The 22,408-nt window shown below is 33.1% G+C and overlaps 1 protein-coding gene across 1 annotated transcript; it reads right to left on the bottom strand.

Annotated features, from left to right (window-relative positions):
• Positions 1-18,384: 18,384 nt before the first annotated feature.
• On the bottom strand, positions 18,385-22,069 carry LOC132032053 (uncharacterized). Its single transcript, XM_059421869.1, has 4 exons — positions 21,554-22,069; positions 19,830-21,482; positions 19,434-19,717; positions 18,385-18,790 (listed from the first exon to the last, which is right to left on the bottom strand). Exons 1-4 carry the CDS (start codon positions 22,067-22,069, stop codon positions 18,385-18,387), a joined length of 2,859 nt encoding a protein of 952 aa, XP_059277852.1.
• Between the last annotated feature and the right edge of the window lie 339 nt (positions 22,070-22,408).

Genomic DNA, 22,408 nt, shown 5'->3' with positions numbered 1-22,408 from the left:
TGGGTTTCGAAGATTCTGCCAGAAAACAAGAAATTTCAACAAATATATATAAGAGATGAAGCCTCAAATAATTTTCTCATAGGGTGGAAAGTTGGAATTGAAGATGGAGTGACTTTATTTAGTTACAATTTTCTTTTTATTGATCTTATCTGTTAACCTAAAGAATAGTCATTTCCTAGATTCTTGCTTCTTGCTGCTCTCTCGCTTTTTTCTTTTTCATTTGTTGCTTATTATGGATTTTTATATGTAGGCATTTTTTTTACTTTGTATCTATATTATGAAATTTGAGAATTTCTGAAAATCATTGTAATTACATGTAGAAATTTCTTTTACTTTATATTTATACTTTAATGAGCTCATATGTGTTTAAAAAGATTTTCATATAGTTTTAAGAATTATTAAAAGATGCCATGTAGTGTTGAAAATGAAGACAATGTTATCAGTCAAGATCGGGTTATCTTTATAATCTCTTATTTGGTTAACTAACATTAATCTTTTAAACACAAAATAAGTTTGAAGCAGGGCGGAGTTAGAGTGTCGGCTACGGGTTTGGTCGGATTCGGTAGCGCTTTGGTTCAAATTCTGTATTTGTCTTAAGAGTTCATTAAATATGTATAGATTATTAATTTAGAACTAAATAATTTAAAAAATTAGGCTTCGAAACTCATAAACTTCAAATTCTGGCTCCGCATCTGATTTGAAAATAAATAATTTTATCAAAATGAAAGTTAAAATATTAGAGGAGTGAAATGAAAGTTTTGCTTTTATATATTGAAAATATACTTATTTTAATTATTACTAACATAATTATATTTTTTTTAATTAACTTATCTACTTTCATATCTTGAGTCCTGGAACTAGTATCATTATATGATGCATATTATATGTATAGTTTATTTAAATTGAATTTATTTTTTCTACTCACAAAATTAAAACAGTTTTGAATATCTGAATATTCTTTCTCGATTTCAATTTCAAATACCCTCTTTTTACTTAAACCACATATGTCCAAATGAGCTCTGCATAGTTTGAAGTACACATTATTGTTTACCCTGTCTTATGTTCTCCTATCAGATCTCACATTATACAATTTTCTACTATTATAGAAGAGCAGGTATCGGATCGTCGACATGCTATTTCTTCATTCTACAGTAGAGAGTTCGGGGCCTAAAATCTCAATCAGCCGCAATTTTCAAGAGATAGGTATAAAACTTGGGCCCCACACAAATTGAAGAGTTTTAGAAAATGTGGGCCTCAACTTTACACACTCTCAACTGCATTGCCAGCGTGTATGTGTTTTCCGTAGTTTTCGTGGGGCTATTTAATTTACTAGACGGTATATGCCGGTGCGTATTTTGGATTATAGTATATCTATATGTATATAGTTGTGTTTGGATAGTAATAATATATATATATATATATATACACACTATGTTCAAAATACGATTAATATAACATGTCTTAAGTTCGTATCCAAAATTTTATTATATTAGTATTTGCTAGACGAATACAAAGTTGGCAAAAATTTATTAATACTTTTTAAAAAGAAAGACTTGTTTAAAATTAAACTATTTTCCTCTATTTGAGATAAAATAATAACAATATTTAAATGTTGATACTTTAATTTTAATTTGATTAATTTAAAGGTGTAAAATATTCTATTATTAATGTATGTAGATTGTACCTAAACAATATTCATTATTTTTTATCAAATTTTGATTTGGATAATTCTAATTCAAATTATTAAATTAATTTTTATGTTTAAAACGAAACAAAGTGAAATTTGATTTTCTATTTAAACGAAGAACTACTATTTTTTAATTTTTAGTAAATATTCTTGGTTTAGGTCATTTACTTGTCATGTTGTCTTTTGCATGGTTTTTTAAGGAAACATCAATTAGAATTATAATTTGACTAATTTACCTTATTAATTATTTGATTTCCATTTACTATTATTTTTTCTTTTATGACATTAACCTCTTTTCACATTTATTAGAGTAAGAATAAAAATGAAAAAGTAATTAAATTCTATCTTATTTTAAAATATAAATATTTTAAGTATATTTATTTAGTAAACATAACAAATAAATGACATGGCGGAATAGCAAATCAAAAAACTATCTAATTAATTACGGCTAATATAAGAAAAGGAAATTGTATTTTTTAAGAAGAAATAATTTATTTTTCCACTAATGGGTTGATACGCATTACTGGATCTACCATTATCTGAGATATATTTTGGGAATTACATGAATATTATTTGATTTTTTAATATGGGGTCCACATTTTTTTTTTTTACATTGCTTGTTTTTTTAATATGGGGTCTATCTTTTTTTTCTTTTTTTTTATATATATTGCTTGGTTTTTTTAATATGGGATCCACTTTTTTTTTTTACATGAGTTTGGAGATGGTGGGGTCCACTTTTTTCCTTTTTTTTTAATATTCTATGGGTGTTTTTAGTATGGGACCCACCTTATATTTTTTTTTTAGGGGTGATAAACACACACACAATATATAAATATCAATGAACAAGTTTAGTTGTGTAAAGCATAATACAGAAAACAAAAGACGTACTATTTATAGTTAACAAGTTTAATAGTGAGTAAAATGAATTTTTATAATGACCTTTGTATAGATAGTTGGTAAAAATGGTTCTTTTTAGAGTAATTCATTTGGGTATAAACTAAAATTATCGACAAAGTTGTAATTTTTGAAATGATGGTACATCCATTTTTTTGGTTTGATTTTAAAATTTTCAAATAACTTTAAATATTTTGTATAATTTTTCATCAAATTTTTTATTTTAACCATTAATTTTATCTCTAATAGCTAATGTTCATTAGACCTTAATCCCATTTTTCAAAACAAAGATATGAATCACATTAATTTATGTAAGAAAAGAACTATGAAATTTTACCTAGACTTTTTCTATATCTCTTATAAATTTAGTCACCTAAGTAAAGCTTATAGAACGATAGCCACTATATTAAAAGTGTAGTAAAGAGTTATAAGTCGGCAAAGAATGAAAAATTCTTTTTCTAATTGGAGGGGGGAGGAAAATAAAAATATCATTAGATTTTTTAAAATAGAAAAAACAAATAGAGTTACGTTAATAAGGTTATTTTAAATGTATTTCCTTCAAGTCATCATATTATAATAGACAAATTAACCTTTTACGGTCCAAGTCATCAATTTTAGTTAAATTAATGTTAATGAATAATGACAAGTTCCAAAATATATTAATTACTTTTATTGATTATTTTATTTGTCTCAATTTATGTGATATTGACTTTTGGAAATTTGAGAAATGAAAGAGAAAAACTTTTTAGCTCGTTATTTAAAGCAAGTTATAAATATTCGTGCTTTTAAAAGATACGAACTACGATTTTTTATATCCCCCACAATTTTTTTAAATAATTTTTTTTTGTAAGTTAAAAGTTACGGGACTTCCACATTCATGACCAAAAGTCGCATGCCAAATATACTGAATAGTATAGCAATTTCAATTAGATCAATAATTTTTAATCAACCAAATATTTAAAAATGAGCTCTGAAATAGTTTGATTTGCAATATAAATAATAACACTAAATATGTTTCTTATTTATCCAAATTATAAAATAATGGATATATATAAGTCTTATCAAATGGATCCTTTATCTAAATTTGTATGTTGTACTTTTTTTAAACTGTTTAAGAATTTTTTAATATCTAATAAGTTTCTAATCCTACTTTTGTTTTAGCCTTAATAACACGCTATCGTATAGAACTTACATAATATGTTTAAGATCACTTGATTTAAAGAATATTTTTGATATATTATAAACACATTTAATTTAAGACAACAACAAAAAAAAAAAAAATTAGTTTAAGACCATCAGATTCAAAAATCATTTACATTCTTAAACATCCCGCCAAATCAAACGAAGACATATAAAATAAAACAAATGAAATATATTTAAAATTTTCTGTTAAGATTTAACTTTAAGCCACAATATATTAGAATATTAATCTCATCGAGATCATCGATCTCATACTTCCCATCAATCGAATTACTTCTTCGAAAATATTTTTTTAGGATATTTGAAGATGAATTTTTAAAATATAATCCCAAAATTTATGGTCAAAATCTAGTTAGGTTTTGCACTATTATAAATGGATGTGTTGTTAGCTATTTTTATATTACTGAGAGAAATAGAGATGTAGTGAATGTTGCAGAGAGCATTCATAACATTCATATATTTATGAGTTTATGAATAAAATATTTTTCTTCAAATTCTGGTCCAGCTGGAAGCAGCCGGAAACGGTGTCGGAGAAGATAAGAAGGATGAGGAATAGAAGTTAAGTTTTCAGATGCATTTTTATGCACAAAACATTGTTATATGCAGATCTTTATTTTATACACAAAACACTTGTTATATATAGAGATCTACTATATATACAAAAATTGCTGACACATCTATGTGTTGTATAGCAGTGACACAGGTCTCTCAGTCTTTGAGAGTGGGAAATGGAAGCGGGTTACTCGTTTAGTCGATTAGTCATCACTCATTAATTTTTGTTTTCTTCCGAATTACTTTTTAAATTTTGTTTTCTTCTGTTTGAAATCAGTTAGAAGTTGAAACTTTGTTTGCTATATAATTTGAATTTTAAAAGTTGATTGTTTGTAATAAACGTGAAAAATTCATAATTTGTGAAAATTTTCCCAATTTTAAATAAATCTTAGCACAGGGTTAAATTATAATTTATAAGTAAGGTATTGAATTATTCTAAGATGTTTTTTTTTGGTTAACTAATATCCTAAGTTGAGTTAATAAATTGCATATCTACATGTACCTTTATAAATAAACTAGTTGTTGGAGGCCCGTGCTAAGCCCGGGCCCAAACTCAAAATATAAATATAATGCGTAATTCTTATCAAATAAGTATAAATTGTGTCACTTTTTTAGTACATAATTAATTTAATGTAATTGCAGGTTAATCATATTTTGTTTATAAATTTTCGTAATTATTAAAGTTTATTCATCATATAATTAGATAGTTTTCTTAAGAAAAATATTTATGAGAAAATAAGTTTGGTAGGAAAATTAGCAAATACCAAAAGGGCGCAAGTAATTTGATATCCTATAAACTAACGTGATAAAGTATGATAATTACAACTCGTCGAAGATCATAAATTGAAAATTATTTTTATATTTTTAGGAATTTGTGAGCACACGATTGTTATTTATAGATAGAAATAGATTTCTTTTGATATTTATTAATTTTTCACTCATTATTTTACGCGTCAGGGCTTTATGCTAGTGAAATGTGTTTTTTAACCTTAGTTTAGACGAAGTTCAATAAATAACTAAATTCATAAAATGATCATCGAGAATCAATTTAGTTATTCATATACTGTATGTTTATGCTTAAAAAAACTAATTTCTAGTTAATCAAACAAGTGATCTTAAAGATAATCTAATCGTGACTGATAACTCTACCTTCAATTTCAACATGAAAAAATGTCATTCAATGATTTTTTTACTTTCTGTATTTGTAAGCACATATGATATCACTAAAGAAGTAAAATGTTGGATGTTTAATAGAGAGAAGCATATGGAGAGGAACATATGTCGTAGGACATGTTTAACTATAAAGTAAGACCTAATAAATGTTTTAATTGGAACAAAAAATTTGGCTCCAACAAATCAGTCATACCTAGAAATTAAAAAAAAATTATCTTTTAATTAAATTATCCTTAATTAAATTTTATCAATTTTCTATGGTTTCTTAATAGTATATAAAAATTAACTTATCTAAATGAGAATACATGGGGCCCTTAGCTTTTGGAAAAAATTCTTGATAGTTGTCAAGTATCCTCAACCTTTGTTGCTTTTTGGAGTATAATTGCTATCAAATTTTTTAAAATTTACCAAGTTACATATAGGTAGCTATGTAAATAAAGGCCAAAATAGGGCTAAAATGAAAGTTTTGAGGTTGTGAGGACTACAAAACTCATGGATCCTCACTTAAATCACCTTAATTAAAGAGTGCCCATTTAATATGATTTTTTGATTGTGTAAAAATTCACTTATCTAAAAAATGATAAATTTGGTATATAAGACTATTAATATCTTCTTAATTATATAAGAAAATATTTATTTGGACTAAATATGAAAGCTAAAAGTACCATGGAAAAAAAAGATTCACAAAAAGTACTATAAATAGCAATATACCATAATTTTAGGAACCAATAGAAATGGATTAAAAAAATGAGTGGAAAATGAGAATAGGCTAAGAAAAGTAAAGGAAAGCTACATGTTACAATATTAGAGGATCAAATTTTTTGTGAGGATTATAAAAAACTTGGATCCTCAGTTATATTAAGTTGTAAAAACATAGAGTAATATAGAACCCGGGCCCAAAATTAAGAATAAAAATTATATTTATAATTATTTATTATTTTTTTACAGCTCTTTGTGACATTAAATTATTGAAAAATTAATTCGATGTTTGTGCAAACTCTTAAAAAACAAATACTTTTAAACATTTAAATTGTGCAAAAGTATTCAAAAATTGAACAAAGACTATTTTGTCATTACTTTAGGTTTTTTTTTTTTTTTTTTGTTTGCTTTTTTTACCTTCAAGCAAATACATGACACAAATGCATTTCCCAGAGAAATTGAATTTATTATATTGGGAAATGCATTGGAAATGAATATAGTTAATAATAAGGGTAAATTATGAATGTCTTGATTTATTAAACTCGACATTAATTTTTAGTATAATGGACAAGTAAAAGTGGACAGTGAAAATAGTTGATATTATCACGGTACAAAATTTCTTAAACGTTTTAAAAAGGACCTTGAAACGTTCTAAATTTACCAAAGTGGATGTGGCTGCCTAAGTACTCACTCTGTCTCAATTTATGTGGCACTTTTTGAATTTCGAGATTATAATAAGTCTTTCTTTGACGTATATTTTCATATATCTTTTAAATATTTTAAATTATCAAGTATTGTGACTTATAGTACTTTTTACGTAATTTCCTAGTATGTAAATATTATTTCAAAAGATTTAAAGATTTCATGCTTAAATTCACAATCAAAATTAAACTTATTTAACTCTCGAAATTTTAATTGTGCACATAAATTGAAACAAAAATAGCATTAAAGAAATATAGTAAAAGTAAAAATGAGGCATGTGAAGTACATATCACATTACTGATAAAAAAGATAAGTCTAGAAAAGGCTTGAAAGTGCCTTGTTTTTGCATCATGCCCTATAGTAGCTCAAGCAATAAAGGACAAATTTAGGGGCAAATTAATAGGAGGGAGCCTTTTGGTTGAAAAGCCTGGTTGGAATCCAACCAAGGACGACAAAATATTTGGATTGCCTCTTATTACATAGGGACATAGAAGAAGAATAATGTTTGCGGCTATAAACTTTAATATATACATACTTTACAAAGAATAACTAGTCCAATAGATCAACAATATTAGTAAATACAGTCAAACCTCTCTATAATGACAGCATTTATCTGAAAATTTCATAACTGCTATAGTGAGGTGCTGTTATGTATGTACAATGACATTTGATGTTTAGACTCATTTAGCTGTTATAAACAAAAATACGCAAACAATTATTTTTCTGTACTTTTTATGTTATAAACGAAAACAATATACTTTGTTAATTTTAAAATCTCAATTGATTTTCATATCTCATTAATTATAATTGAAAAGACTAAGAAATTACAAATAAATCCATAACTAATTGTACCATACCGATAAAAAATTAAAATCTAGGAACATATGCATTTAAAATTAATTGAGAATTTAAATATTTCAAGTTTGACGTAAGAATTCTGCAATTGTAGGTTGTTTCGTAAATTCTAGTCTCTTAGTGATAATATAACGCTTGAATTGACGAAGAATTTTGTCCAAACTTTCAGTTAAAGGGAATTCAATAGTTTTACCTTGAAGGCTATCTAAGGGCTTAACAGTTGATTCTTCTATTATGTGCATGGCATTAATGATGATTACCATAAATATCTTAATATTATATTTTTATACATAATATATTTCTTACAAAAATAATTACACAATATTAGAGTATGGCTGTTATAAAGAGGTAATTTTACAAAGAGCGTACCGTTATAATAAATGTCACTGCTGTTATAGGTAGAATGTTGTTATAGAGAAGTAAAATATAACATGAAAAATCACTCCCGAAGAAAATCAGGCCATTATAGTGAAATGTTGTTATATCGAATGACAATTATAGAGAGGTTTGACTGTAGTTATTCAATTTCAAAAAAGAAATAGTAGTAACTAGTTATTCATTATAATCTTCTCACGTGGTACGGGCAATCTTTTTACATCGAGCATGAGTCTTTTTTTATAAAATTAAAAATTATGAGTCTTTTTTTGTAAAATTAAAAATTATGAGTCTTTTTTTGTAAAATATAACTTATGGATTAAGTTTTAAATTTAAAAAAGAAAATTGAAATCACAAACTTGAAATTTGAAATCCTACTTTTTGGAAAATTTGAGATTTCAAATCGTGATCTGAAATTAAAGTTGAAGTTTTATCCACACTCATAAACAAAAGTTGATTTCAAATCAAAACTTCAAATTTGAGTCTCAAATCATATAAGCAAAACTCCTGCTAATAATGTTGTTATACATCTATGTATTGTGTACTCGTTTTGTCTCAATTTATTTGTCTTACTTTAGTCTATTAAAGAATGTCTCTTTCCGATTTTGACAACTTTGTAATTTTAATTTTTTTACATGACATATTTGACCAAAAGATTAAAGAGCATTTCGGTACTCTACATATCTTTAACGAAGAGGATCAAAATGGCCTTAAGCTATGCAAATTTGAACAAAATATCCTTCGTTAATATTTTGGCCCAAAATTGCCCTTGTTGTTAATAGTTTGGCTCAAAAGCGTCTTTGCTGTTAATAGTTTGGTTCAAAAAGATATTTTTACATCATGGAACATATTAAGAGAGTTTTATTACATAAGTAACGTAACTTTTACATCCTTTCATTAATAGCATAATTTATATCAATTTTAGTATTTATATAAAATTCTATTAATATGTTAGTAATAATTAAAGGAAGTCCCACAAAATTAGGATTCATATTTATACCTTTCTTCTCTATTTCAACTTCTCTCACTCTCCCATAACTGATACTGATAGGCGATAGCTATCCCATTATTCTAGCGAGTTTTCTCAGTAATTCTTTCTTCCTTTTTTTCACTAACCGATATACGTCATTTATAATAAATTATACAATAGTATGCACTATTTACATCTATATAATTTAATATTATTTATATACTTCATAATATGCTTGTCCAGATAATTATATATTATGTATCCTGATTATATTTGATGTATATATTAGTAATACACGAGTACTGTACTATTTATGTCTATTATTAATATGCCACATATAATAGCAATACACTCATATATATATATAATTATTATTCATCATTTATTCAGTAAGTATACAACTAATGAATTACAAAATTAGACGTAATATTAAATTACATTTATTATTGAATTCAAATTCTTGTATGTTGATATTAAAAACATTCATACCAGAAATATATCATAATTATACAAAGCTTTAAATATGTCTGGTGTATTTGTGAATATTTATGCGATAAACTTAATTATACTAATATATATTTGACTTATACTATTATTAAAAATTAAATTTTCAAACATTTAAAAATCATAAACCCAAAAAAAAAAAAAAATAGGGATAAAACATGGAGTCAGTTTTTACACCACGTGCAACATTTATTAAACTTCAAATAAGGTTTTTCTAATATGATAATCATTATTTGGCATTGTTATAATAATTTTTATGCTAACAATATCCAATGTGTATTTTAACACTGCCTAGTTACAATCTTCTCGTTCAAAAATGCCCATATTGTTACTTTATTGAATCAAAAATGCCTTTTTCCCTAATGAACTTGTTGTTTCTTTTCTTTTTTAACACATTCTTTTCGTAATAAAAATATTATTTTTAAAAAACTCTTTTCTTTTAAAATCTATTTAACTAATAAAAAAGTGGGAATTAATATATTTTTCTTCTTAATCTCGTTTATCAATTAAAATAGAATAATTTCATGTACTATGTTAATTGATAATATAGTTCATATATATATATGATCATAGGAATCCCATCATTAATTTTCGTTTAGATAACGATAAGTTTCTTTTTTCTAATAAAACAGAAATATTTTTATTTCTTATTCTTTTCCGAATTGACGTAGAATAAATATTTGCTAATATAATCATTGGTTTTAAAGTTAGGAAATTTATTACATTGGTTCAAATCTCAAAATATCTTTAAAATATCGTCAATGGAGTCATTGTTGACCCTTTTTCATTTTAACTTTAAAACCAAGGATTATATTAGCAAATGCTTATTCTACTTAAATTTGGAAAAGATTAAAAGATAAAAATATTTCCTATTTTATTAGAAAAAAAAAGAATTTTATCATTATCTAAATAAAAATTAATGATGGGTTACTTTAGTCTTATATATATGACTTATATTATGAGTTAAAAGAGTACATGAGGTTATTCTATTTTAATTCATAAAACGATATTAAGAAGAAAAAAAGATTACTTCCCACTTTTTTATTAGTTAAAAGAATTTAAAAAAAAAAAGAAATAAGAGAACGGTTCTTTAAAAATAATATTTTATAAAAATGTGTTAAAAAATAATATATTTATTAAGAAAAGGACACTTTTTACCCAATTAAGTAACAATAGGGGTATTTTTGGATAAAACTATTAATATCAGGGGCATTTTTTAGACCAAGCCATTAACCCACATTTTTGTTCAATTTTGCATAGTATAAAGACATTTTTGACCCTTTTTCGCATCTTTAATTTAAGATCACAAGATTAATTTTTTTATTATTATTTTCTTAAATTTCGTGCAAATCAAAATCAGACAAGTCAATTAGTCGTCACTTTTAAAATTTTCTTTTCTTCCGAATCACTTTTAAAATTTAACTATTGGGATAAGGCATCAGTAACCTTGAACTATACCCGAAGTTCCAGGGACACACCTTTCCTTTAGGGGGGTCCTATTACCCCACCCCCCGAACTATTTAAAGTGTAATAAACGCAACCCCAAGTGTTGACATGACGTAGAGAACCAAACTCTTGGTGGCAGTGAAATACCTGCACTAGCACGTGTATTTTCGCATTTTAAAAAAAATCTATTTCATTTTTTCCCTTTTTGTTTACTTTTTAAATCCAAAATATAATGGAAATATCGCTTTATATTTAGAAAATGAAAACGACAATTGTTATTGTTATTGTTCTTGTATGAACTTAAAAAAAGAATTGGAGTTGATGAACATATTCAAAGGTTGTTGAAGTTTTAAAGTTGAGATTTAAGTGCTAAACTCATTCTAGATCTTTAGTTGCTGTTGAGATTTGAAAATGGAGAAAAAGTTTCAAATCCACCATTGTTGAACCTTGAAAAGCTTGAAGAACAAAAAATGGATTTGTCAAAATTCTCGATTGTTGGCCAAGTTGATTACTAGAGTTTGGTGATGATGTTATTGTGAAGTTGTAGTTGAAATTTAAGCTTGATTGGTGCGGATTTGATTGACCTTTTGTTGAATTTTGAGACCCAAAAATGAAGAAGATGAAGAACATTGTTTTTTTTTTTTTTTTTTTGTTTTTTTTTTTTTTTAGTTCTTGAAAATCAACCTTTTGTAATATTAATTAGTTATGTATACTAATTAATTGTAAACTTCTCCAATTAAAAAATGACATTTATCCATATTATTCAGAAATTTAGCTCATTTTTCATCTCTCACATGCCTTCAAGAGAGTGAGCACACTCTCTATGCTACCTCAACATCGAAAATTTTTAATTACATTTTAAAATAATTTAGGAGTAATAGAACTCTGAAAATTTAAGGAAAAGAAAAAAGAAAGGAATTTTCCGTCAAGATATAATGTGCTTTATCTTTTTTTCCTGAACCAACTTCAAATTAGAGTTATGCAACGTTAATCAAGACAAGTAAAAATAGCGAAAATAATAATCAAAGAATAATATTTGATTTCAAGAATTTGTGCGGGGTTACAATCTTTATGAAATCTTAAATAAAAAAGATGTAATCCTCTGATTCTTCTCCTCACGATACGGCCGTCAATCAAGGGCTTTACTTGTTCTTGAATGGACGAATCACTTGTTGTTGATATTTCACTACGAATGCGGAGCCGAGCTTTAATCACAAACGTAGAGGTATGGAAACTTGCGGCTCACCACTTGGAGCGAAGACTTCTTAGTATGCGGAAGACTTGCGGATGAGAGCTTCTCTATGTATTTTTTCTTCTCCTCCTCTTGGCTTTATGAAGACCCCTATTTATAGTTGCAGGGGAGAGCTAGGGTTTGTATATGATTGGTTGAACCATGTCATTTGAACACTTGGCGACATTTGATTGGTTCTTCTATTGACTTGACATGCTGCGTCACTTATGCATGTGACATGATTTTATTGGTCCTTGACTTGACTTGGCGCGCCACGTCATTTGACACGTGGCATGGACCTTGGGCTAATAGAGTGGGCTCATCATGTGAAGTCCGACAAGAGTAATAGCTAGCCCAATTGAATTGGTCTTTCAATTAAATCCATACCACTTAGACTTAAGCAATTAATCCAATTATATTGGCCCATAATATTTGTTCGGACTAATATACCTTGGATTTAATATAATTCGAATTTCTTGTGAATTTACTTTTAATAAAATTTCATCATCTACAAATGCCCCCTGCTTCAAGGCTTGTCGGAGTGTCCAAACTTTTTCGAACTCGAGAGACTAGGCTTGAAGTACCGATAACCCCTTCATTTTCTTGGGTCGATACATGGCCACATTTGGGGTACTTGGTATTACAATCTTTGTAGCCTTTATCCACTAAGACATCCAGCTTGCCACCCTTAGGAATCAAAATAATTTGCTTGAAACAAGGAAAGCCAAGCATTATTAAATTGTGTCCACGTAGATCAAACTAACATTTTTTGTCAGCGGAGTACATTTTGAAAGTAGAAAGTGGCTAATATTTTTTCATAGCTTTTTGATGCAGATTGTAATTTCGAAAACAATATGCTTCAAATGTGCGTGGCATCCGGTTGTAATTCCCGTTCACCAAGTTATTTATTTTCCATAAGCCTAGACTTTCCATAAATAAGCCTAAACTTTTCATAATTTGCATGGCATTTCCTTATTATTTATTAGGGAAACATTGACTTTCCATAAGCCTAGACTTTCCATATATAAAACCTAAACTTTCCATAAGCTTAAACTTTCCATGTAAAAGCCTAAATTTTCCATAACTTGATTCCAACTAGAACAAGAATTTCTTTGTGTAGTCCATATAGGAACCAGATTTTGACATCTATAAATACACCGCCTTCTCTTGGTGTTTGATCGTCAATTTGAAGCATCGTCGATCTGGTTCGACCCATCTCTATCAGGTAATTTTCTTCTTCCATATGTATTTTCGTCACTTTCTTCACAGCTCTGTATGTCTGCGGTAGAAAATTTATATCTCAATGTAGGAACGACGAAATCATGATCCGCTTGATGTTTCGGAAACTAGACTCGTAGAGCTACATCACACGTGGAAACAACCACCCAATTGCATCTATATTTGCTCAGATATTGATCGAGAATCAGACTTTGAGTGCTGGTTCGCTGGTTTATTAGTCTTGCGCATCCTGACGAAAAATCTTATATCTTGACTTAGGAACATCGCAATCACGAACGGTTTGCGGCGTCGGAAAGAAGACTCATAGAGCTACGTCATATATGAAAACCACAATCAAATTGCTTCTATATTGGCTTAGGTATATTTTTCTTAATCTGCCACAGAATCTGATTTTGCTTTTTTTGGCTTTGGACATGCTCTACGAAACTAACTTGTCCCCTTTTTTTTTATTTCTTTTGTAGGTCTTTGGGCGCATCTGTACGGCTTTAACTTTGAACAAAGATGATGCACTTTCGTGACCGCGATACGCCACGTCCTCATCTAGAGATAGTGAGCGACAAACGAAATTCGAACGCCAAAGTCCTTGCCTTGGAGGTTCAACCTCCAGTGATCGGTGCCTTCTCACTTGACGGAGAGCTTTCTACGCTTCATCTTGCTGAATGGTCTAAAAAGGAGACCAAAGACGTCATGAGCAACTTCTCAGGCAAGGCCACTGTTATGGACGTCCCTCTATTGAAGTCCGCAATTCATCGAGAAATCGCGCCCACCGAATCTTCTCATCCCAATGGATGTTTCAGCAACTGGAGTGTCCCGCCTTCTGGTTTCGGCAAAGTTTGCTACACACCCTTGGCCATCGGGAGTGGGTGGAAGATGTGCTTCCTCGCTATAAGGAAGTCTTGGAGCGTGTCAAAGTTTACGATGCCATCTACGCTTCTTTGTTTACATATGATTATGATGACAATGTACTGCATGCTTTTTGTGAGCTTTGGCGTCCGTCTACCAATACGCTTTCCACTTTCGTCGGGGAGTGTCTATCTCACTTTGGGACTTACGAACAATTGCGGGACTTCCCATTCACGGATCTTTTTATGATGAAGTTGTTCCTTCGGCGAAAGAATTGACGCAAATGGACAATCAAGGGAAACCATGGCTCCCCAAGAGCTGTCTATACTTATTTTCAGCCTTTTACAAACTTGCCGAAGGTGGCCATCATGAGGTGTCCATCCATGATTGGGTGAAATTTTGGTTTAGAGGACCGCAGTACGCAGCCTCCGCAAAGGGCGTCAAAGGGTCGTGCAACGAAGCCAAGATTGAATCACAATCCTTCCGGCATATTGACATGAATTACTTACCACGAACCGATGAAGAGCATGCCCCCTTCGTCGAGCTAGAGAGGGAAGACTCACTTAGAGATGAGACGAATTTGTCCGCTTTCCTAACATGTTGGCTCTGCAAGTTTGTTCTCCCCCATAAGAAAATTGACTACGTGCGTGCTAGCGTTCTTAAAGTGGCGAGCTTGATGGCTCATGGAGAGAAATTCTCTTTGGCGGTTCCAGTCCTTGCGAGCATATATCGTGGCTTGAGAGAGATCTCTACTTCTCCGTATTTGAGCGAGAAGAATATAATTTTCCCCATACACTATGTATATGGGCGGCTAGGAGAGTATTTTAAGACCCATCATCGTGCGAATCACTCACATCGGAGTATACCTTTATGCAAGATTTCTGGCGAGAAGATGGCCAAATACTTCAATTTTTCTGACGCCCGAAAGTTATTTCAACAAGATGATGCCCGCCACCTCCATCATTTGGCGTTGCTACAAGGTAGGGAATTATACTTCACCGATCGGCGATCTCTCGTATTCATGGAACGACACTATCATAAGCCTTCGTTCGAGCTATGTTACACTTAGGCATGATGCGGATCTCATCGTGGAGTCTTATAGTCCTTATAGGTTTAGTGCACAATTTGGTTTTTGTCAAGACATCCCGGAGACCTTATGGAGCAACCATACGATGGCACATTTCTAACACTAGCGCAACTTTGGAATTCATCGATCCGCCTTGGAACCTCTTCAAAGGTCATAATTCCGATGCGCCCATCAGAAGACAGTTCACCTTTAATGACTCGCGAGTACATGGAATGGTGGCTAGCCAATCGGACAAATCCATTAGAAATGAGTCCTCGAATTATTTCACAAAAATCAAAGCAAAATCATACACCTATGTTGTCCAAAAGAGGTCCGACTCGAATGAAAGAAAAACCGCATCCTTCTTCCAAGTCTGAGGTGCAACTTAATGATACCCCGCAAGCTCTTGAAACTTCTTCTAAGTCTAAAACCTTGAAGGGTGTTGAAATCCCTATGGACAAAGGAGTTAAATGCATCCGACTAGTCTCCAAGACAAGTGCTACGGCTCCTAAGGTGACCAACAATACTTCCAAAAGAAGGGAGCCTTCGAGTTCATTGGACAAGGGCGCCAAAGAAACATCAAGTCTCGCACCACCTTGCAACAAAAGTCTCGCCCTTCCTCTCTTCCTATCGATGTTGGAAATACCATCGCGACCTCAAGTTCGACGGAGAGTAATACAAGTGGAGATCGACATTGGAATCGTTTAGAAAGGAAGTCGAAGGAGTCCGACGATCACCATAACGAATTCGCTGATTTGGACACTATTAGCATTGGATCTGATATCCATCTGGATGGGGATCCAAACTCAATGATGGGCTTGGAAGAAGTAGCAGAACAAGTAGTATTTCTTCTCTCCATATTTTCTGCATTTACACTTTCTTTCTCTTTTTTTTTTTTTTTTTTTTTTAAAAAAAAATTTTTTTTGTTTGTTTGTTTGTTTTGTAGTTGGGCTTCCAGAAACTAGACGCGATGAATGCGGCTGAAGTTGTCGTTGATCAGATTACACATCCGAAGACCTTCAGACCTTCCTCACAGCCATTGCAACCTAGCGCGTCGAGCTTCGATCCACAAGGGACTATTTTCCGCTTCAAATCAACCTTCGTCTCGAGATATGGGGTGCATTGTGCGGATGGATTACACAATTTTCTTTAGGTTCCTTAGACAATGACTTTATAGTGTTGGAGGCAAGTATTGCTTCGACTCTTGAGGAACTTAGGAAAATCAATATTATCGATGTTTCGCTTTGGAGGGTCTTGTCGAGAACTTCTTCAAGGCGTATGCGGAGTATGACTCTTTGAAATCATCGAATATGACTAAAGAATTACACCAAGAATCACTTTCAGATGCACAACGACGCCTTGATGATGCAAAACAAGAACATGGAAAGCTAGATGGGTCCATAAAGGAGCTTCAAGCAAATCTTGCGAATGTGGAGAAAGACTTAGCGACCTTGAACTCTAAGAAGGATAAGATTATCGCATTCCTTGACAAATACCAAGAGGAGTTGTCCAAAAATCAAGAGAAAATCACCATTACAGAGGGCGAGATTTATACTATTGAAGCTAATCATGTATTGTCTGATGAAGAAGCAGAGAGACTATCCAAACTTGAAGAGGCGGTTGAGAAGAGTCGTCAACAAATCTTATGCTTCAAGCCTTTTCCGTGACTTAGATTCTTGCTTAGGATTTTTACTTTTTAATTGCTTATTATGATGTAGTGACATTCCTTTCTTGAAGCAATAAAAGTAGTCGCCTTTATTTCAATATGAATCATTTCGTCTTGTGATTTGGATCAATTTTCTCTTCCTTTTTTTTTTTGAAGATAACTTGTAAATTTTTTTCTCGAAATTTAGCTCGAATTCTGCCTTGCTCAACTCTTCAGATTTGCGCTTTGGTAACGAAAATTCATAACTCGGAGTACGAGTGCCGAAATGACGAGATTCCAATTTCTATGGAAAGAGGACTCATTGATCTACAATATTTATAAAAATCACGACCGAATTCCTTCTAGATTTGTATAGATAATTCTCCAAATTAGCTCAGATGCTGCCTTGTTCTACTTTTCAGCTTTGCGCTTCGGTGGGAGAAAATTCATAACTCGGAGTACGAGCGTTGGAATCACAAGAGTCCAATTTCTATGGAAAGAGGACTCATTGATCTACAATATATATAAAAATCACGGCCAAATTCCTTCTATATTTGTACAGATAATTCTCCAAGTTCAGCTTAGAATCTGTCTTGTTCGACTCTTCAGCTTTGCGCGTTTGTGGTAAAAAAAATCTCAACTCGTCATAGGAGCGACATTCTAGCTTTGGCGAGCGACTACTTGAAGCATCCATCAGATTTTTTAGTGGCATCATTCTTTGAAGAAATAACGCCGACTTGATAGAGGCGTTTAAAACAAGCTGCAATCATCTTCGGCTTCAATTGCTACGAATTGTCTTCTTCTTTCCAGTTATGTTTGTCTCCTCGCTGAAAGAGGTCAAGCGTCGATCCCATATCGCCGTGCTATATATGTATATATATATATATATATATATATGTTTTTTTTTTTTAACTCATGCGATTGAACTTAGAATGAAACTCTAAGCGCCTACGTACCTCGGTGAAGAGGATCAAGTCATTTCGTAGTTCGAAAAAAAAAAAAAAAAAGAAGAATTTTTTTTTTTGTGCGGCGAACTTAGAATGAAACTCTAAGCACCTACGTACCTCGATGAAGAGGATCAAGTAATTTTGTAGTTCAGAAAAAGAAGAGTTTATTTTTTTTTTGTCCTAACTTTTCCCTAGGCCGCCCCTTTCGAGGTTTTCAACCTAGAGGACTTTTTTTTTGTTTGTCCTAAATTTTGCCTAGGCCGCCTCTTTCGAGGTTTTCAACCTAGCGGACTTTTTTTTTTTTTTTGGGGCCGTACACAGTTTAAACTCATGCGGGCCAGGAGTATCATCTTGCTTCAAGGATAGTACATCTTCAAGAATTTCCCGTTGATGGGACCGATCCGCAAGCCATCTGCATCTATAAGCTTGTAAGCACCGCTTGTATAGGCTTCTTGGACAACATATGGCCCATCCCACTTTGAAGTGAACTTGCTTCCGCATTTATGAGATGCGATAATAGGTCTTCTTACCGCCAAGACTTGATCACCAACTTGGAAGGACCTCAGGCGAACCTTTTTATTGAAAGCACGGGAAAGACGAGCTTGATAACATTCAAGGCTTTGCTGAGCTTCCAGCCTTTTCTCATCAAGGGCCTCTAACTCTTCAAGGCGTAGACGAGCATTTTCTTTTTCAGTGAGCCCTTCTTGGATAGCGAGCCTCAATGAAGGTATTTGGCGTTCAAGTGGAAGGACCCGCTTCGGCCTCCGTAAACAAGAGAATAAGGAGTTGCTTGAGTCGGTGTGCGATGAGTCGTTCGGTATGCCCAAAGAGCTTCTTCCATTCTATCATGCCAATCTCTTTTAGACTTGGAGACGACCTTCTTTAACAAGTTGCACAAGGTCTTGTTAAATGCTTCAACTAGTCCATTTGCGGCAAAGATAATACATAGACGAGTTTCGTTGCTTGAAGCCAAAAAGCTCGCAAATCTTAGTCATCAATTTGTTGGAGAACGGCTTGCCATTATCTGTTATGATATAACTAGGAATGCCAAAATGATAGATGATGTTTACTCGAATGAAGTTTGCCACATTCTCCTTTTTTACTTCTTTGAGGGCGACAGCCTCAGCCCATTTTGAGAAGAAATCCGTTACAGCTAAGATGTACAAGTGGCCACCAGAAGATTTTGGTAGCGGTCCAACCACGTCTAGCCCCAAGCGTCAAATGGCCAAGATGCAACAGTTGGATGTAATAGCTCAGGAGGTTGGTGTATAAAATTTGCATGAAATTGGCATGCTTTGCAACTTCGCGCATAGTCCAAACAATCTTTCACCATTGTTGGCCAATAATACCCCATCCTTTTTATATGAAAGTGTAGTTTTGGCCCGGATTGATGTGATCCACAAACTCCTCAGTGTGCTTCTTGCATAGCTTGAGTTGCTTCTTCTTCCCCGTACAACGCAAGAGAACTCCCTCGAACGATCTACGATACAAAGTATCTTTGTAGTAAAGGAAGCGAGGGGCACGACGACGAATTTCGGTCTTTCTTTTTGGATCTTCTGGAAGAATACTATAACACAAGTAATCGATCATGGTTTGTCGCCAATCAACTTTCTCAGCTTCAGAAACGGCCACAAGAAGCTCGAGTTTGCTTTCTTCATCTTCATCGTCCTCCGGCGGTACTATCCATTTCTGGCAGATAGTGATTTGCGCTTGGTCAGGCAAAGTCAATGTTGAAGCCAAAGCATCCAAGGCATCACCTTCTTATTTTCTTTCCTTTCTTGGCACGTGCCGGGAGAGTTACGTTGCCCAGCCACCCAATCAATTTTTGTGCATAATCATGATAGGGACGCAATTTCGGCTTTTTGACCTCATAAGTACCCAACAATTGATTGATCGCCAATTCAGAATCTCCAAAGACTTGTAATTGTAAGTGCTTCATATCAACAGCCATTTCAAGCCCAAGTATGAGTGCTTGATATTCCGCAACATTGTTGGAGCAACATTGTGTTAAGGTGAAGGAATACGGTAAGACCTCCTCTTGAGAAGTGACAAATATCACACCAGCGCCAGCTCCTTCGCGATGTGCAGCACCATCAAAATACATCTTCCAAGGCTGTTGAATTTCAATGACCATCGCATCCTCATCGGGTAGTTCATCAGTTAATTCCCAGTCATCGGGTATCGGATGGTCTGCTAAAAAGTCCGCCAATGCTTGCCCTTTCACAGCTTTTTGAGGAACGTACACAATCTCAAATTGTTGAAATTGGAGATACCACCTTGCCAGTCGGTCACTAAGGACAGGTTTCGACATCACAAATTTGATGGGGTTCGCTTTGGAAATAAGACGAACTACATGAGCTTGAAAGTAGTGTTTCATCTTCTGAATCGAGAAGACTAAGGCCAGACACAACTTTTCAATCGGCGAATACTTCAACTCATTTGGAGTCATCATCCTACTCAAGTAGTAAAGGGCATTTTCTTTCCTTTCGCTATTCTCTTGGGCTAAGAGTGCTCCAACTGACCTTTCTTGTGCCGATATGTATAGTATCAATGGCTTTCCAGGCACAGGAGCCGCTAGAACTGGAGGTTTCGTCAAGTAAGATTTGATGCTCTCAAAGGCGTTGGCACAAGCTTGATCCCATTCGAAAGGAGCACCTTTCTTCATGAGACGACTGAACGGCTGACACTTCCCTGCTAGATTTGAGATGAATCTCCTAAGATACGCCAGCTTCCCTTGCAGACTTTTCAACTCATGGATGTTTCTTGGCTCGGCCATCTTCACGATTGAATCTACTTTGGCTTGATCAATTTCTATCCCCCGATGTCGAACGACAAAGCCAAGGAATTTTCCAGAGGTAACCCCAAATGCACACTTCAGAGGATTCATTTTGAGTTGGTACCTTCGTAGTAGGTCAAACACCATTCTCAGGTCTTGCAAGTGATCACTCTTTTTCCTTGATTTCACCACCAGATCGTCAACATAACATTCGACATTTTTGTGAAGGATGTTGTCAAAGATATTTTGCATAGCTCTTTGGTATGTTGCTCCAGCATTCTTCAAGCCAAAAGGCATTACTTTGTAGCAATAAATACCTTTAGGAGTGCGGAATGCGGTAAGCTCTTCATCCTTAGGTGACATGCGGATCTGGTTATAGCCGGATGAGCCGTCCATGAAGGACATCGCCTCGTATCCAGTAGTGGCATCAATCATAAGCTCAATAATGGGAAGTGGAAATTCGTCCTTAGGGCATGCATTGTTGAGATCCCTAAAGTCAACACATACTCGAATTTGTCCATTCTTCTTTCTCACAGGGACAATGCTCGAAATCCATGTGGGGAACTTAACTTCGCGAATGAAACCAGCCTCAATAAGCTTGTTAACTTCATTTTCAATCAAGGGAACCAATTCCGGCCTGAAACGTCGCTGTGCTTGTTTGATAGGACGTGTACCGTTCTTGACAGCGAGATGATGGACCGCAACTTTAGGGTCTAAGCGTGCATCTCTTTGTAACTCCAGGCAAATACATCCTTATACTCTTTAAGTAATTCGACGTAAGCCCTCTCTTCATCGACTGCAAGTAAAGAATTTACATAAGTGGGCCTTGGATCTTCATCAGTGCCAAGGTTGACTTCTTTCAATGCGTCGACTGTCGTTTTTACCCCTTCTTCAAATTCGGGCGGAGCATCCTTAGCGTCTTCATCTTCTTGAGGTTCGCCATCGTTGACAGATATATGGTAACACCAAGAAAAATCCTCCAACTCTTCATCAACCTTTATTGGAGATAAAGTATCCCTTTCATCTTGTACAGTAACGTGATATGAAGAGCCAACACTTTCTTCATCTTCATCCCGCTCCTTGGTGTAGACCACAACATGCGACTTTGCTTTTAGTACTTCTCCACATGAGACCACAAGATCTGTTTGCCGCCTCATCCTAGAAGGGATCAGACTTCGGAAGTCTTTGGAGATGTTTTGAGATTTGGGAAAAGCGGATGATTTCATACACTTGTGGTTTCTCCGAATCTTGCTTCCATTCTTCATTGGTCCTACCTCTCAAATATAGAAACTCTCGCGGTCGACTTTCCAAGTCGGTAAAAAACAGACGGCCTTTTGTTAGAAGTGAGAGATTCCTCTTCCGCAGTGATGTAGTTGTTACTTACCCTTCTTATGGAGATGCGAACTGGTGGGGGTTGTTTATATCCCAAACCTTCATGTTTTTGCCTCGCCGCAGGTTCCATCGGAAGCTTCCCCAATTTTGATGGTTCGTTAGGATTGTATCCAGACTTTGCGAGCAGTTTGTAAGCATTTGGATCGAAACCTTCATCTGTACGCTTCGTAGGGAGTGCTTCATTTGGTGGCGAGCTGCTAGCCACAAATCTT

This window comes from Lycium ferocissimum, chromosome 9, assembly GCF_029784015.1.
Source record: "Lycium ferocissimum isolate CSIRO_LF1 chromosome 9, AGI_CSIRO_Lferr_CH_V1, whole genome shotgun sequence".
In the NCBI taxonomy this organism is placed as follows: Eukaryota; Viridiplantae; Streptophyta; class Magnoliopsida; order Solanales; family Solanaceae; genus Lycium; species Lycium ferocissimum.
The sequence above is the reverse complement of the archived record's forward strand: the minus strand, read 5'-3'. Positions and strand labels throughout refer to the sequence as shown.